Source organism: Bubalus kerabau, chromosome 8 (assembly GCF_029407905.1).
Source record: "Bubalus kerabau isolate K-KA32 ecotype Philippines breed swamp buffalo chromosome 8, PCC_UOA_SB_1v2, whole genome shotgun sequence".
Classification (NCBI taxonomy): domain Eukaryota; kingdom Metazoa; phylum Chordata; class Mammalia; order Artiodactyla; family Bovidae; genus Bubalus; species Bubalus kerabau.
The window spans coordinates 46,326,035-46,344,823 of NC_073631.1; the positions used below are offsets into that span (position 1 = coordinate 46,326,035).

The 18,789-nt window shown below is 35.4% G+C and overlaps 1 protein-coding gene across 6 annotated transcripts in view; it reads right to left on the reverse strand.

The window, feature by feature from the left end:
* The window catches only part of PHTF2 (putative homeodomain transcription factor 2), a 136,667-nt gene that overhangs the window by 43,303 nt on the left and 74,575 nt on the right, over positions 1-18,789 (reverse strand). For 2 of the 6 annotated variants that reach the window (XM_055590154.1, XM_055590153.1), the window contains exons 3-8: positions 14,017-14,073; positions 13,685-13,696; positions 7,715-7,784; positions 6,989-7,147; positions 3,355-3,520; positions 2,281-2,445 (exon numbers count right to left, since the gene is read on the reverse strand). In XM_055590154.1, the coding sequence (XP_055446129.1) occupies positions 2,281-2,445; positions 3,355-3,520; positions 6,989-7,147; positions 7,715-7,784; positions 13,685-13,696; positions 14,017-14,073 (629 nt within the window). Of the gene's footprint in view, positions 1-2,280; positions 2,446-3,354; positions 3,521-6,988; positions 7,148-7,714; positions 7,785-13,684; positions 13,697-14,016; positions 14,074-18,789 lie in introns of those variants that run through there. The other 4 variants (XM_055590155.1, XM_055590156.1, XM_055590157.1 and 1 more) reach the window with 3 other exon arrangements.

Here is an 18,789-nt window from a genome sequence, read left to right on the forward strand (position 1 = left end):
ATTTGACTAGAGAAACATGGCAGAATTTTAAAGGCAGGAGGATTCTGAATACTACATAATGATACAACACCAGTTTCAAATAAGCAAAATATCTAAATGATGCCGTCAAAGCAAAACATATCTACTATGCCATTGATACTTGCTTACAGAAAGTCCTGAGAAACATTTAAAAACTTGATTCTGCAGTGATAAGACTATCATATTTTCACTGTCAGAAATTAAGAGATATTTATATTCATAAAATTCTCCAAGCTAGGCTTCAAAAATACATGAACTGAGAACTTCCAGATGTTCAAGCTGGATGTAGAAAAGGCAGAGGAACCAGAGATCAAACTGCCAACATCATGAAGAAAGCAAGAGTTCCAGAAAAACATCTGCTTCAGTGACTACGCTAAAGCCTTTGATTATGTGGATCACAATAAACTGTGGAAAATTCTTAAGGGGATGGGAATTACCTTACCTGCCTCCTGAGAAGCCTGTATGCAGATCAAGAAGCAACAAGACATGCAACAACAGACTGGTTCCAAATTGGGAAAGGAGTACATCAAGGCTGTGTATTGTCACCCTGGTTATTTAACTTATATGTAGAGTACATCATGGGAAATTCCAGGCTGGCTGAAGCACAAGCTGGAATCAAGACTGCTGGAAGAAATATCAATAACCTCAGATATGCAGATGATACCACCTTTATGACAGAAAACGAAGAAAAACTAAAGAGCATCTAGATGAAATTGAAAGAGAGTGAAAAAGCTGACTTAAAACTCAACATTCAGAAAACTAAGATCATGGCATCCAGTCCCATCACTTTATGGCAAACGGGGAAACAATGGAAACAGTGACAGACTTTATTTCTGGGGGCTTCAAAATCACTGCAGATGGTGACTGCTGTCATGAAATGAAAAGACAGTTGCTCCTTGGAAGAAAAGCTATGACCAACCTAGACAGCATATTCAAAAGTAGAGACATTACTTTACAAACAAAAGTCCATACAGTCAAAGCTATGGTTTTTCCAGTAGTCATGTATGAATGTGAGAGTTGGATTATAAAGAAGGCTAACTGCTGAAGAATTGATGCTTTTGAACTGTGGTGTTGGAGAAGACTTTTGAGAGTCTTTTGAACTGCAAGGAGATCCAACTAGCCAATCTTAAAATAAATCAATCCTGAACATTCACTGGAAGGACTGATGCTGAAGCTCCAATACTTTCACCACCTGATGCAAAGAGCTGACTCATTAGAAAAGACCTTGATGCTGGGAAAGATTGAAGGCAGGAGGAGAAGGGGACGACAGAGGATGAGATGGTTGGATGGCATCACTGACTCGATGGACATGAGTGAGTAAGCTCCAGGAGTTGGTGATGGACAGGGAAGCCTGGCATGCTATAGTACATGGGGTGGCAAAGAGTCAGACAACTGAGCAACTGAAGTGAACTGATATAAAATATGTATTTTCTAGAAGACTAAGTGGTTGAAAAGTCAGAGAATCAACTTAATGCCACATTACTGCAAATTATTAAAATTTGTGAAAATTTCTCCCCAAATTACTATCAATAAGAATAAGCCCAGGATATAACTGATTAATTATATAATTAATTATATGCACTATAATTATATAGTGCATGATAAGCTTTATGATAAGAACACAATCACAAATTGATAAAACAATGATTCTAGCAGAGAAGTTACCAGAAGTGACTGAAAATAAGTTATCTGCAGTATCCCTTTTCTTGACTTATTAACTTAGCAATTTTCATCAGTTTTTATTATGGCACAAACTAAGTAAAAAACCCAAACTACAAAAAACAGAACCTGGTATTATAGTATATATTTTATTCTTTCAAGTAACAATACGTATACCTATACCTATATGTTTTATTTCAGATAATTTTATGTAATTGAGGCAAATTTTTTAAAAATGTCATACAACTCACATGGTATATTAACAAAGCCAATTTGTCCTACAGTGCTGATGAAGATTAAATAAGCAATTTAATAGAAATAAAATAGTACTTGAGAAATCACAAAAGAAACTAAGATAAATACTAATTATACTTTGATAGTATATTTTCATTCTCATACAGATGTATTTATACATATATGTATCTCAGAGTAAATTTTATGGTCTCTATTTTTTCCATTATATATAGCTTTATAATTTATAAAAATAAAATCCACACTAGGACTATCATATTCAAAATCATTAGTACTCATTAATTAAGACTGTAGTACCAAAAAAGGGACAGTGCATTTCTAAGCCAGAGAAAGTCTTGAATAAATACAAACCCTGATAAAAAGAATGCAGCATGCCAGAGATCTCTGAAGACAGCGCCAACACTGTAAGAGGTGCTTGTACCGTGGCTCTGAACTGCTCCCTCCTGTGTGTTATCTGTGGTACTAGAACCATCTCCTTCCCTATGTACTTCCAAATGGGCTGCTTTTCTTAATTTCCTTCATTAGAAGAGATTAAGAGTGGAAGGTAACTTTAAAATTTAATAACCACTTTCTCGACAGTACATTTAAAAATTTGGAAAACATAAACACAGGAACTCTAATACACAGTAAAACTCAGGCTGATGCATAAAAGTTATGCCAAATATTAAGTACATATTCAAGACCAGTTTCTATAAATGTTAAGTTATTGTTTCTTGCTCATACTGACAAGTCAGTGGACACTAGGTTGTAAGGATAGCACTAGGCAGATTATTTACAAAAGTACCCCATCCCTATTGGAATGCCACTTATTTGCAGATGAAGAAGAAAATTTAAATTGGAGAGATTTATAATCTATCTGTTCAGCAGTGCTACTTATCTAATTAGGTATTATTTATTTTTTAAATAAAGAGCTTAAATCAATATTCCAAAACAGCAAATGTCACAATCTCTTAGCAACACTATTCAAAAGAGAAATTGTTCCCAAAGACCCTTAAAACAGAACTTCATTGTGCTAAGTGGCCAGTAAGACTTGCTATGCTTACTTCATCAAAGGGCAATATTAAACAGCTTCAAATGACATATAATAAATGGAATTTAGCTAAAAAATTTCCTTGACTTTGTTTTTTCCAAAGCATCTTTTAAGCACAAGGTTCTGTAATAGTGGAAATTATTAGCAATTCCAACTAACATATATTCCCTACAGTGATATCACATGCCTCAGCAATGAGCTTCAAGAAAGAAAACAAAAACAAACAGGTATGGGGTCTCAAAATGGCTCTGGAGCAAATAAAAGAAACTAAATTATTCAACAGCTGATTCTGACTGAAGCTCACTGTTTCAAGATAACATTTCATTCAAGTCAAGAACAATACTGGATTCCAATTACAGAAATCTACAAAAAGATCACTTTTAAACAGACAGTACCTTCTTCTTTTACCCCCTGTGCTTAGGGGAGGTTTGGGTGTTCTCGTTGAAACAATCTGGCAGTGCACAGTTCCTAGGAGCAGCATCAGCCATATTGGCTCAGTCACTTCCGTCAGAGGTATGCTATGTGGGCTAGAAGTGGAACAGAATAATACTATTGCGGCAACTACAAAAAGGGAAAGAAAAGACATTTAATTATAGATCTGATAGTCATGTCCTCAAAACTTTAAAAAAAAACTTTAAAAACTGTTCTAACATTGTTCTTTGCCAGATTATTTTTCTAAATTTAAATGAGTATAAAAGTTACTTCAGACAAGCTCTTTAAGACTTCTTTGCCCCTGGCTAATCATGCCATTCAGAAATAAACTCTTGGAACTAAGTAACAGCCAACTTGGCCTCTAAAGTACACACCTTAACACTGCAATGAAAACTAGATACATATAAATCTAAAGGCATTCATTCCTGGTAAGATCACAGACACACCCTCCTTAAAGCAAAAGGGGGACATATAAAGAAATAATTAAAACCCCTGTAATAAACTGAATTGGGCCCTCCACCCTCATTCCGTATGTTAAAGTCCTGACCCCCAACATGATTATCTTAACAGATAGGGTCTATATGATGTAATGAAGGCTGAATAAAATCATAAGGGTAGGACCTTAATCCAAAAGGACCAGTGCTCCTGTAAGAGCTAGAGGCACCAAAAATCTCTTTCAGCTCATGCACAGAATAAAGGCCATGTGAGGATACTGCAAGAAGGTAGCCATCTACAAGACAGGAAAAGAAACCTCTGACAGACACCAACCCTAACCGCACCTTGATCTTATACTTCCAGCTGCCATAACCATGCGAATACAAATGTCTGTTGTTTAAGCCACTCAGTCTGTAGTATTTTATTATAGCAGCCTGAGTAGACTAACAGAATATCTATGACACATAAAAAAGACATGTAAACTGGAGCGGTATGAAGGAATTCTAACGTCTAATTCTCAAAAGTTAACTAACTCACAGAATAAGTAGTGGACTAAGTATAATAAAAGGGGAAAGGGCTACACAGGCAAAAAGAGTTACCCCCAAAACATACAGGTTACCAAAAAAGGCACAGAATGTTTAAGAAACAGCACAGAACCAGTTTAGTTTGGTTAAAGTTGAGAAATTTAAGAGACTGACTGAAAAACTGGCTCTTTATCTTGAAAGCAATGATAATTAAGATTTAGAACTTGAGTGGCTGGTTTAGATTTGTAATGTAAAAGGTAAATGTCTGTGTGTATGTTTAGTCACTAAGTCGTGTCTGACTCTTTTGTAACCCCATGGACTGTAGCCCCCCAGGCTCCTCTGTCCATGAGATTTCCCAGGCAAGAATACTGGAGTGGATTGCCATTTCTTTCTCCAGGGGATCTTCCTGACCCAGAGATCAAATCCATGTCCCCTGAAAGGCAGGTGGATTCTTTATCACCAAGCCACCAGGGAAGCCCAAAAGGTAAATGGACAGAAAGTAAAAGACACAAGAGCTCTTGGCAGTGATCCAGGAGAGAAATGACATAAGCAATAAGTAGGATGAAGCTGAAAATACATAGTTGAGATATTTAAAAGGCATGTGACTGAAGTGAAAAACTGTAGCTATGTAAAACCCAGTCTGACTACACACAATTCTTTCTACTCTTCAGGACAAGAAGGTGGGATAGAGAATGAGGACATAATTCAGAGCGCTATACTCTGCTCAGTATGCAAAGAGACAGAAGCACAGGGGTTTCTAAAGGCACTCAGATTACTGAGGGTTTGTCTTATCATGGCTTTGTCACTGACTGTGTGACTTGAAACAGGTTAAGGCACTTTTTAAACTAAGCTTTACCACGGAAGATGTCAGTGGCCATCACTTATAAACACTAATAACGTTAAACTTTGGTTTGGAACTGAAAAATATCTGTTTTTCATGCTTAATCTAAGCTACGCTCCCTATTTAATTTAGGCAAGCCAATATGTGAATTTCAGCCACAATATACGACCTTCTAATTACACTGGAAACTTGTTTGTCCTCAAATACAATAAAGCAATAATATCAAAAAAGTACAAGGCACAGTAGTTACAATGAATGGTACTGATTAATTATTACTCTAATAAGCAATTGCAATTTCTGACCACTTTAGAATAAAGTGTTCTCCTCTAGGTAAAACTAGAAAACATTGCAGGATAACTTCAAGTTCACTCCCTCTTAAGTATATAAGATATATATATATATATATATATATATATATAGCTTCAGTCATGCCCGACTCTGTGCGACCCCATAGACAGCAGCCCACCAGGCTCCCCCATCCCTGGGATTCTCCAGGCAAGAACACTGGAGTGGGTTGCCATTTCCTTCTCCAATGCATGAAAATGAAAAGTGAAAGTGAAGTCACTCAGTCGTGTCCAACTCTTGGCAACCCCATGGACTGCAGCCTAACAGGCTCCTCTGTCCATGGGATTTTCCAGGCAAGAGTAATGGAGTGGGGTGCCATTGCCTTCTCCATACACAAGCTTAAATAACCAAAATAAGTCTTTTGTTTTTATTGTTTTCATTTACTTAAAAGATATCTTTTAATTAGTGTTTTTTGATAGAAAGAAAGTGAAAGTCACTCAGTCATGTCCAACTCTTTGCGACCCCATGGACTGTACAATCCATGGAGTTCTCCAGGCCAGAATACTGGAGTGGGTAGGCTTTCCCTTCTTCAGGGGATCTTCCCAACCCAGGGATCGAACCCAAGTCTCCCATATTGCAAGCGGATTCTTTACCAGCTGAGCCATGAGGGAAGCCCCTTAGGAATACAATTGTGTTTAAAAAATATATATAAGATATTAAAAACACTAACAGGGTATCAACCAAATTAAAATTTTTGCTTTGTCAGAGTGATAGAAATATGAGCAATTTCTTCTTTTAGGCTGTAAATGCTCTAGAGTGTTGTGCGTTTTGCACTGTATACTGCTGCTGTGACTGTGCACTGGGACACTGCTGTGCTGGGATGCAGCGTTACAGAGCTGTGAAGCATGTGGTTCTGAAGTCAGACAGCTTAGACTTGAACCTGGACCACCACACTTGCTGAGTATGTAACTTTGGACCTGCAGGTCCTTCAGGTCCCATTGTCTATAGGCTAGGCATAATAGTACCCATGCTTCACTGGATGGTTGTATTAAATGAGCATATGTAACAAGCTCTTAGACATGGTACACAGAATTTTAACCCAGAATGAGGACAGTCTCAGAAAACAGTGGTTAAGGGAAAAAAAAGAATACTGCTGAGAAAGGAAGAATGAACCCTAAGGCTTCATAAAAAAAGACTCGTGTGTCCATATATGTAGGGGTACATTTGGAAGAGATTCTGTAATTTTTAAAAATCCTCTCAATTTGTATTTTTCTTTAGCAATCCACACATTCAAATTTTCATAAAATTATTTTGGAAAATAACTACTTTGCTTTCTTAAACATTTTTAATCCCAAACTATTTGTGTCTTGTTAAATGAAGCATCACAATAAATTTTTTTCCATACTCAGTAGTAGTATATTTTAAAAATAACAAAGCCTTAGTAATACTAACCAAAAAAAAAAAAAATGCTGAAAGTTAAAAGCAAAATGCATTTCCTTCATTTAGTTGTACCTTGAAGAAGATAAAGGACTAGAAGCCAGAAAAAGATGACTTTTGATGTTACTTGTAACCACCACCGGAAGAAAAAGGGAAAAAATACAACTCGAACAATTCCCTTTCTAGTCAAAGAAGTCCACGGACTTTCGGGTTTTGCCTTAGCAAATGCAGACCCTAAGAAAAGTAATGCAAAATGAAAGACAACATTTATTATTTTTTAATTTCCTTAAAGAAAAAAATTTAAACATCTGAAGAACAATACAACATATTATTTCTTTTGTACTATGGGTGTCAACTGTCCAACTGCGGGTAGGAAATATTTTTAAAAACATCACACACGCCTTCATATTGACTCAGGTACTTTGAAAAGAACTATTTTTAACTGAAATAACAGCAAAATTTCTCCTACATATTTTATAAATACAAGACAATTTTCAAATGTCAGTTTCAGTCAGGAATTTAAAATACCACTTTAATGTTTATAACAAGCTTCATAGTCTGTTAAGCAAATATGAGCTGCTTTTCTTTTACACTTATTAATTGGAATGATTTTTAGTGAGAGAAAAGACTAGTCAATGGTATTTAAAGGTCTCCACTCTCTCTTTTTTAATACTACTTCTAACTTCATTTAGCCTCACACTGCTTTTATTCCTACAAACATATACATCTAACCCATTTTGAACTCTGTTGCTTCGAGGACAGTTTCTAATTTCATTAAATATTTGGTTATTCAAGACTCACCTCTTACAAGATCAACATCTATGAGGTCTGGTTTCACATGGGCTGTTTTCTTTGGTTTATTCCTTAACCCCTATAACATATTAAAAGTAGTATTGATAAGAGAGTAGATCTTTAAAGTTCTTATCACAAGAAAAAAAATATGTAAGTATGTATGGGAATAATTATTTAAACTAGACTTAACTATGGGATCATTTCTCAATATATAAAAATATCAAATTATTATGTTTTACACCTGAAACTAATATATGTCGATTTTAACTCAGCAAAAAAGTAGTATTAAAATTCAACACATGTACATTTTTAATACCCAAAATCAATGCCTACAGATTTCGATTAAGAAGAAAAACTTTAACAGACAAAAACTAACACATATACTTGTGACAAACGGAACACAACAGTAGTGTAATAAATTTTATTATTTCCAAAAGGATAACTTTAGGGATGTATGTAACACATGGGGTCTGTTTATTACTAAAAGCGTAATTTTAAAACAAAGACTATCACCACCAATTTAGATGTACAGCCTGAGATGGTCCAGGAGACCGAGGTGGCCCTTGTTTTGCACAGCAAAGTGCTGAAGCTGGCTGGGAGAACAGTGGCCCTAAAAGGCCTTTAAGGTGTGATGCTGGAGGCAATGCTGAAGGAAGCAGTGGTCACAGAGCTGAGGACAGACAGCAATGCAGACTTCTTAGCAGATGCCAACATGTAGGGTGAGACCAGAGAGGACGATGCACATCTCAGGGTTGCTACTGTCTTCACATGCCAACCACTAACCAGACCACAATGCCACTTTATCACCTCATAACTTAGATGCCATGCCCCAGAGGAGGAGGAAGGAGAAAGCAGAAATCATGAAATCATTTAGTTTCAACTTGGAATTACTGAACACTAAGATTAAGTTTCTGCATCAGTATACCAAGTTAGAGTAGGAGTAGAGATCAAAATCGATGAAAAAAAAATATCAAAAAATAAATTATGTTTTATAACTTAAGACTAGGATGTTAAGAATTGGAGGAGCCCAGGCTAAACTCCTTGGAATCCAAGTGCTGAGAGATGACCTAGTGTTTCAAAGATTTGCTTATTGTTCCTTCAATTAACCAAGTAACTATAAAGTAAATCCTTTGTTTAGTCCTAATCTAAGTAATAACAACCCCTTAAGATAAAAATTTAATCAAGTAACATTTTTATCTGAAACAAAGAATAGGACATTTGAGCTCAAAATTAACTGAAATGTTTAAACCAAAAATGTATCCTGAAATCAAGATGCAATTAACCTCTGAACTCCTTCAAATAGTCTGTCTGTGTGAAGATGCAAACTACCCACAGATACAAAAACAAAGAAAGGGTCAGAGTTGAAGACACAGCCATGATCATCTTACATGTAGTCAATACTGATATTCATAAAGTCCATACCTGCAAGCTCACCTATATGGTAAAATTAATTTGTCCCTAAAATCAATATTTGCTGTGATCTTGCGGTCATTTGCAGACATACACACTGAGAGTGGCAAACAATTTGAGTCACTCAATGTTCACATTCCCAGCTGAGATCAGACAAGGCATCACTCTGCCTTCTTGTTTAGCTCTCTTGTTTCAGTTCCTTTTCACAATCTATTCAGCGTCAAATCTTTTGCTTTCTGTTGGTAATGTTGTGTTGAAATGGTCACTGAGATAGTGCTGACAGGTGATCTAGTGTCCCTAAGTGCATGAAGGCTGTGACGTGGCTCACTGAGAAGATGTGTTAGATAAGCTCTGTTCAGGCACGAGATGTGTCCTGTTAGTTCAGTGATAATGAATCAACACCATATATTAAATAAGATGTCATTTAAACAAGGTTTTATATTGATTAGCTGACAACTATTGTGACTAGGGGCTTGCAGGAACTTAATTTCTGTATTCCTCCTAAGAACAACAGTCAGTATTCACTAAATCAGCATTCACGGTGAGCTGAAAGAACATTAACTACTGCACATCACAAAAAACAACTATCTGTATGTCATTTCCCACTTTAATGTCATGACAGTGTCACTCATAGGCTGTAAATCACTCTCAATATTTTGCAAATTGGAAAGGTAAACTAGTAAAACATATTTAAACAAAAAATTCACTGATCAAACACTATTTAAATTCGGCATGAAGTTTATTATGCTATTTTACCTTCATCAGTGCCAATAAATTTGAAAACAATAACATATTTTCATTTACTTATATCTTTCATAAACTGCTTTTATAGCACTTTGAAAATAACCTTACTGCTAATGTTTATAACAAATCTGAAGCCTAATTTACTGCTGTATACCTAAACTTTACCTCAAGACTGTTTTAAGAACTTCAAGTCCTTATAAGAGAAACAGTAAAGTATTTTGATTTATGCAATTATGTTGTTTTCAACATGCTTATTCTACTTGGCCTTTTAAATATGTGATTAATTTCCTATTTTATATTTTATTAAAACATTTTGAACTATCATACACTGTAAAGTCATAGCATAATTTTGAGCTACATTGTGAAATCATAGCATTGTAAAGTCACAGCACAGTCGACAATACCCTTCAAGGTAGCCTATCAGTATTTAAAGGGTTTAAAAAAAAGAATATAGAAAATTATTATTGATAAATCTTCTAACATTAGTGACTTAATTCACAAAAACAAAAGATATTAGTACCAAGGTCATTTATAACATGTGATTCTAATTAAGTAGATATTTTAAGTCGGACAACTTTAAATTGGTTTTGAGTAAACTACACTTACACAAAACAGCATTAGCTTTCAGTACTAAAAAAAATTATGAGCCTTCAAGAAGTTTAAGTGAACAAACAAAAAATGAAAACTAACTTAGTTTTAGCAAGATTTTTTAAACTACTGGTTTAACTAGAAAGTAGAAATAAGTACTATGAATACAATTGCCAAGAATTCAAATAATATATTCTTTATTGAATATATATTATTGAAATATATACTAACCACAGTTTTACTTTCTGGAAATCCTATTTAGTTTCCCCCATCCCTTTAATGACTTGAAACAACATAGTTTGTTTTGTTGAAACTTTACAACTCTAGTGGGTACTAAAACAGGGAAATTCCATATTTACTTTTAAATTTGGGTCAAGGGGAACAGAAAACTATAGTTTTCAGTTATAATTGCTAAAATGTTTAAGAAAAAAATAACTTGCAATTTACAAGAGACTTTACACTTTAGCAGTATCAGCTAGGGTCTTTATATAAAAACAATTTTCAAGAAATATATTTTCATGGTTTCCTTTAATTGTTGCTCACTGCTTTGACAGATAATAAAAGAACTAATTATATAAAAGGACAAAGTCAATACATTTGTAATGGTATTCTCTAAACACAACAGGTACAGTGTTTTTGTTTTTCTAATCAAGTATCAACATTAATACACCGGTTACACAACTTCTTTACCTTCCATAGAATAAATACAAAATTATTTTACACTATAAAGAGCTTGCTTCCAATAGAACGTTTAATAAGAATGGAATGTGCTTTGAGGCTTGTCAACAAATGCAGCCTTTTAATGCAAAATAACAAAAGTAAGTTTTAATTCTTCAGTTACTATTTCAAAGTATTATCTTTAAAAGGAAGACATATTTCAGAAACAAGTTATAAGTCTTAGCCTTCCCTAAGTTCATCCTGCCAGCACACCAAGTACCAACTCATATAATCCTCCCTTACTTTAGCCTCTATTTAGGCATTAAAATAGATCTATTAAAAATGAGGAGATTACATAAGTAAAATAGTAATTTGTCATGAGCACTTAAAGCTAAAAAACTGCACATAGACAGACAGATAGATTTGGGGTGGGGAGTTAATTTCAAAAACATCCAAGTGTGCCAACCGGTAACACAATCTCTTAAGGTAGTTAACATTTCTTGCCCAACAAGTTAAAGACTGTCAAAGAGCATCTTAAAGCATCTTAGTAGACCTCTCTGCTAATATTTTTGACTATTCCACCTCTTTGTGACATTCTCAGACTATTGTTTCATGATCTCTCATTTCTCTTTCCTCCTTCACTTACATCTCTCTTTTTTTTAATAAACCTATCTGTTAAATCTTGTTTCCCAATGTTCTGTTCTCAGCTTTTTTCTCTCATCATTCAATGTAAAAATCCACTGAGTCCTATGGCCGTATCTGTATAATGTGTACCACATATAATCTACATAACACCCAGGCACACAACTTAGCGACTGAACAACAAAAAACCACCCACACATAGGTAGCTCAGCTGGCAATGCAGGAGACCCCGGTTTGATTCCTGGACCGGGAAGATCCGCTGGAGAAGTGATAGGATACCCACTCCAGTATTCTTGGGCTTCCCTGGCGGTTCAGCTGGTAAAGAATCAATCTGAAATGCAGGAAACCTGGGTTTGATCCCTGGGTTGGGAAGATCCTCTGCAGAAGGGAAAGGCTACCCACTCTAGTATTCTGGCCTGAAGAATTCCAAGGACCATTCCATGGGGTCACAAAGGGTCAGACACAACTGAGACACTTTCACTTTCATACATATACACGTGGAGAATCTGCCTGCAATGTGAGAGATCCGGTTCGATCCCTGGGTCGGAAAGATTCCCTGAAGAAGGAAATGGCAACTCACTCCAGTATTCTGGCCTGGGGAATTCTATGAACAGACGACTTAGGTGGGCTACAGTCCGTGAGTTCACAAAGAGTTGGACACAACTGAACGACTTAACACACTGGTACATACGTATACATATATACAGACATACATACTTTATATACTGAGGACTCCCCAATCTCTCTGCCAAGAACCCTGAATACTTGTAAAACAGAATTATGTATCTGCTCCTCTTCTAATATTTCCCACCATACTTAGTGCTGCCTTAGTGAAGTTGTTGAAATAGAAATCTAACCAGGTAACCTTTTCTGCTTAAAATTCTTTCATGTCTCTTCTGTTGTTTTCTAGATTATGTCTAGACTCTTGGGTAAAGCAGTTAAGCCTCTTCAAGATCTGACTTCATTTTCCTTTCTTGTTTTTCTCCACATCACTCTAATTGCCTTCTTCCATACAACCTATTACCCATCAAGTTCCTTGAGGATTCTCAGTCAGTCATGCTCCTTCCATCATGTTTATTTTCATAAGCTCTTCATTCTGTCTGGAATGTTTTCCTCATTCTCACTAATGTGTGTCAAACTCAACGCATGAGTCACTTCGTCTGTGAATCTTTCCTAACCTCACTAGCAGTGCTTCTCAAATTTGTACCCTAACAGAGAACTATACATCCTTCTCTCAACTGAATCTATCTCCTTTGTAATCATGTATCTTGTCTACATAATTATAGTATACTTTATCTTTTTTGTCCCCATGATTTAATCCTATATTCAAGACAGCAAGTGCTCACTGCAACTTTGTTGACTGTATTAACTCTGACAACAGTTCAAAGATTAAAACTGACAAATGGTAGAGTCTTGCTCTTTATTCTAGATAACTAAGTTTGTCTAAACACTAGATTTTTTTTTTTGACAGATTTTTAAGCAAATATAGACACAGGTTTTCAATTTAATGTAAACTTTTTGTACAAAATATAAAGCAACTAAAGTATCATTCTCTGGGCCAATATTAAGTTTAGCTCGTGCAGGAAAACACTGATTAGTATCATCTATGCAAATGAAAAATATAAATCTTATTACTGAAAAGGTGTGACTGCTGAGAAACAAAACAAATTTAGTTAAAAAATAGTTTTCATGCTAGCAAGGTAGCCTATGAGAATATCTTATCACTGTAAATGATTACATGTTCAAGAAGAAATTGCGAACTATAGAAACATTTTAATTAATGTTTTATTTTCCTAAATTCTTTCCAAAAATGACCAACTTTTCAGCGACTCTGTTTGCGTCCAAGTCATTGTTAGTAGCACCAAAAAGCAGATCTCGATTAAGCAGAGCAACGTTTGCACAGTATCACTCAGGCGGGAAAAATCCTGAAACACTTACCAGTTTAATAAACTGTACAGAGCAATGACAGCATCAAAAGGGAGGAAAAGTAAACTAGAAGTATAAGGTGACAAGTGAAAGGGGAAAAAAGCTGACAAAAAATAATCATTAGAAATTAAATTAAAACAAAACAGAAAGATGCTAAAGATCCCAAAAAGAAAAATCAGAGGTGAAGACACATGAATATACCATCATAAAAGACTTTACTTTGTTATATAAAGGTGTGGACAGAATGAGTACTATTAATTTGTACCTTAAAAGGTCTGCAGAAAGATATTAAATTAACTATGGTTAATAATCAATTTATAGAATATACAAAATAAACTCATTACCTTGATTTCTCTTTGTTCAACAGATTTTTCCCATATTTGTTGATCATATGCTCCAATCTATAAAAATAAAATAAAAACAGTACTACATTAAATGATCATTATTGGAGCCCATCCAACAAGTACAACTCTGTTGAATTACAAGCAACAAGTTGTCCATTCAACACAGATTAGACCCAGCTCTGTCTCATACTTCTGTACCAGTGCTGTATGGCAGTGGTTCTCAAAGAAAGTTTGTAGGACCAGCAGTTTTAGCACCATCTCAAAACTTGATAGAAATGCCAACTGTCTTCACCTCAGAATTACTGAATCAGAAATATGGATTTGATACTCAACAATCTGTTTTTAAAATCCCTCTAGATGATTTTGATACACTACTAAAGTTTATAAGCCTAGGGCAATGACCCTAGGGAATCTTTTATTTTAAACTAACATAATTGTTAAAGCCCTGGTACATTCAAGAAAAAACTTCCAAGTGACACACTCTTTATGGAGTTATTTTTAAAGAAAAAATATCAATATTATACAGAAGTAAAAATTGATAAGCAGGTAGACCACAATTATCCACTTAGATTAAGGTTTAAGTTGAAAAATAAAGTCAGAAAAGCAACTGAAGACACAGAGAAAGCATCAAGAAGTAGAATTCCTTGTAGCTTGTGCCTATTACTCTTACATGCTGGAAAGTTCTCTGAATATACCTTTATTTGGGCAGGATGAACAAACCATTCTTACTGTTCCTAACCAAGTTCTTTTCTCTTGCCTCCTATTATCTCCAATTTCCACTCAATTTCCTATATTCAAGAGGACATGAAATGGGTCAAAAGCCTATAGTTTAAAAGTTTTCATTATGAGCATTAATTGAAAATTAGAATTCTGAGAAATTAAAATTACTTCAGATAATTACAATTTAGAGACTGGAGACAGTGACCAGAGACAGGCAAAGACAGGAGTAAATTCAAGAAAGTATTTTCTGACTCACAAGATCTTTCTACCCACAAGTCCTCTTTTCTACCCATTCTTTTTAAAGTCTCATTTCAAGAAACAACAAATTGATAAGCTGATAATGTTTTAAAGATAGACATAAAGGAGGTTAAAAAATATTAAATCATTTTTTAAAGGTGTGACTTTTACAAAGACTTTTTAAAGATGTACATGCTTTTACACATTTTCTAGCAGAGAGAAAGAAATGCCCAGACATCCAGTCAGTACCTGGGGCTGTTCTGTAAGTACCTTTCATTTCTGTTATTCTCTCTTACATGTTAATCTTATTTATTCTAATTTCTCTGTTCCTTGAAATACTGTTCTTTTTCATCATTTTCCTGTGACTTCTTTCTTATTTTAAAAACCACTTTATGATATACTAATACCCTGCAAATTAAAATCCTTTAACATGTAGACCAAGTCACACATACTTAACCGACACTGCCATCAGTCTCTATAAAGCATGATTATTAAGTCCTAGGTAAGCAATAACTGAATGGTTAGTCCTAATGGTAGTGCTGAACTGAGATGACTAGCTTCCCCTTACTCTCTTAAATTTTGAATTCAATCAATCATCTTTCTTAAAATTATAAAGGTAAGTATCAGAATATAGATTCTACAGGAGTAATTCTGCTCTAACATGATAATTCAGAATGACTGGGCTAATTCAATCAACATTTGTTTTTTTAAAATATGTAACTATTTCAGTGCACTGCATACTCTTCAGTGAAACAATAACCAAAACCAATAAATAGGTTTTGTTGTTATTGTTTAGTAGCTAGTTAGTGCTGAAATCTGCTCAGTCGTGTCTGACTCTTTGCAACCCCATGGATTGTATGCAGCCTGCCAGGCTCCTCAATCCATAGAGTTCTCCAGGCAAGAATACTGGAGTGGATAGCCGTTCCCTTTTCCAGGGGATCTTCCCAACCCAAGGATCAAACCTAGGTCACCCACACTGCAGGTGGATTCTTTACCAGCTGAGCCACCAGGGAAACCCTAGTAGCTAAGTCACATAAAACTCTTTTGTACTATATATCATGACCCACCAGGCTCCTCTGCCCATGGGATTTCCCAGACACAGGTACCAATATGTTTAAAAATTATTTTGGCAGTATTTTGTTTACAGGTACAAAACAATGCACTAGGTTCTCTTTAAAAAGAACTGTGGTGGTTTTTGTTTTCTGTTTTTTAAAGTAATTAATTTATTGGCTGTGCCATGCAGCATAAGAGATCTTAGTTCCCTGACTAGGGATGGATGTTAGTTCCCTGCAATGGAAGCATGGAGTCTGACCATGCTTAACTTGATCACGAGGGGATCCAAGCATTTTTATTTCAAGATGACTCAAGAATATGGGCATGGGAATATATACCCCACAGTTCTAAAGTCAGGGAAAATAATGCATGTACAACAGACCAACTCAAAAAAGCATGCCAGTACAACCACAGTATGCTACTAAACAGCTTCAGATTTTAAAGGTGTAGAAAGTCTAATAAACCTTGCAGAAGCAGTGGTTAAAAGTGGAAAAGTTTTTTGAAGGCTGAAATTCTTGCAAACAGCAGAATGGTGATGCAGAATATTGCTATAAAAATATAAAAAAGAAAATGATGGCTTGTTTTACTGGGTAATCATCTTTTCTTCAAAGATTTCATGGATGAGAGGAGGCACAACTTTTGCTATAACAGAATACCTTGTTGGATCTTTTTTGTTGTTTTAAACCAGGTTTAAGTGTCATTTTCAATTACAAGCATTTAAATTTCTCTAAAGTGGAAACATCAGTTCTCTTTTGTTTAGTTTTCATTTTGTTTTGAAAATAATACCAGAGCAGACCCTTTAGTTACATAAACAGACTGCCTCATTTATTGAAGAAAACTACGAGATAGGAGCCTTTAAAGCTAACCACAGGTGTTTCAGGAGATGCTCAGGGTTCTGCTTAGTGATATATAACGCCATTAACAAACTACCCTTACATATGAATTCAGGCTTAATTGTCTTTGAAAACTGCATCCTGGGATATGTGTATAGGACCTCAGAAGCATCATGAAATCAGGGTGGTGGCAGGGCACTAGAAGGGACAAGAAAGGAATTCAGAAGGGAAGACTCCTTTCTGACCTAAAGCCTCACTTTATTCCACCCTGAAATCTGGCAAGATAGAAGATTGGAACACATGCGGCTGGGGTCAAGCTTTTCCCTTGAAAGAAACATAATCTACGGTCAATCGTAACAGACCAAAAAGAGAAGTGAAACAAACTGAAGAGAAGAACGAACTTCTCAAGACTTAAGGTCATAGATCAAGAATAATTTGCAGAGCTGTGTACAAAAAAAATAAAAAAACAAAAAAAAAAACTTGACAAGTTTTCCAAAGGTTACATGCTATTTCTAACTCATACATACTACACAGACTTGACTAAATCACCTAACCTTGATAGCTGTTTCTCTTGTGTATTTATTTCTTCTACAAAAAATTAAACGTCAAGGCCAAGTTCAAATACAGTTCTGTGAAAAATCAGGAAGACAATAACTACATTACATTTTAATACCATACAAAATATTAACAGAAGTTCAATAGTAACACATGTCTAACAGAGACAGCATTTTAATCAGATAATATGTTCTTTAACTGAGAAATATGTAATATTTTGGCCACTTTCAAATTTTAGCTACCTCCTAACTGCCTAACTGCTCTCCCCTGACCTACAAGATGCCTCCACTGTTTGGGTGTTTAGAAAAGCACCTAACATTCTATAGGAACAAAAGGATATATAGGCAAATAATGTTTTATTGGTAGACAAATACCTACATAATTAATGTATGAGTAGTTCCATGATTTTGACCATATTCTCCATGTGATGTTGTGCTTTAAGGAGGGAAAAACATTGCTTCTATTGTATTATAAGAGAGGACACAAATTCTGATTAACATTTGATGTGCAGCCAACAGTTTTATACACGTTAAGAAAGTAACATTCATTCTCTGGTGCCTGGCTACAAAAAGCAAATTTTATTAATGCTCTGATTATTACTCCCACAAATGCCCCGAACACCTTAAGCCTCTGCTGCTAAGTCACTTCAGTCGTGTCCAACTCTGTGCGACCTCATAGACGGCAGCCCACCAGGCTCCCCTGTCCCTGGGATTCTCCAGGCAACAACACTGGAGTGGGTTGCCATTTCTTTCTCCAGTGCATGAAAGTGAAAAGTGAAAGTGTCCGACTCTTGGTGACCACATGGACTGCAGCCCACCAGGCTCCTCCATCCATGGGATTTTCCAGGCAAGAGTACTGGAGTGGGGTGCCATCGCCTTCTCCGCCTTAAGCCTCTAGTGTAATCTTATCCAACCAGAGCTAATCAGCAGTCAGCCTTTTTCACCAGGTCCCAGAAGACCAAACATTTTGCCCTCTATAGATGCATTCTGTATCTTCAACAACAGGTCTTTCAATCTTACATGGATCATTTACAATACTCCCCATAATGACAGCAAGCATAATTCTCAATTTTCTCCTCACAGGCTTTAATTCCTACTCAGAACATAACACTCCTGGAAGCACTTTTAATCAATTATTTCAACTGCATCTAAGCCGTATGATGCAAATATTAAGATTGGTTTAAAAAAACAATTAAAAAATAAAGAAAATATTTGAGGGACCAGTGTCCTGAAAGTGGTTAAAAAAATAATTTTAAGGAAAAAAGGAGAAAAGAAATTGAGATATTATAATTTAGTAGTATCAAGCACACTAAAATTGAACTAACAGATGCTTTATGACATTCTGAAGATTTACTTATAAAAGGCAAATGGATGGA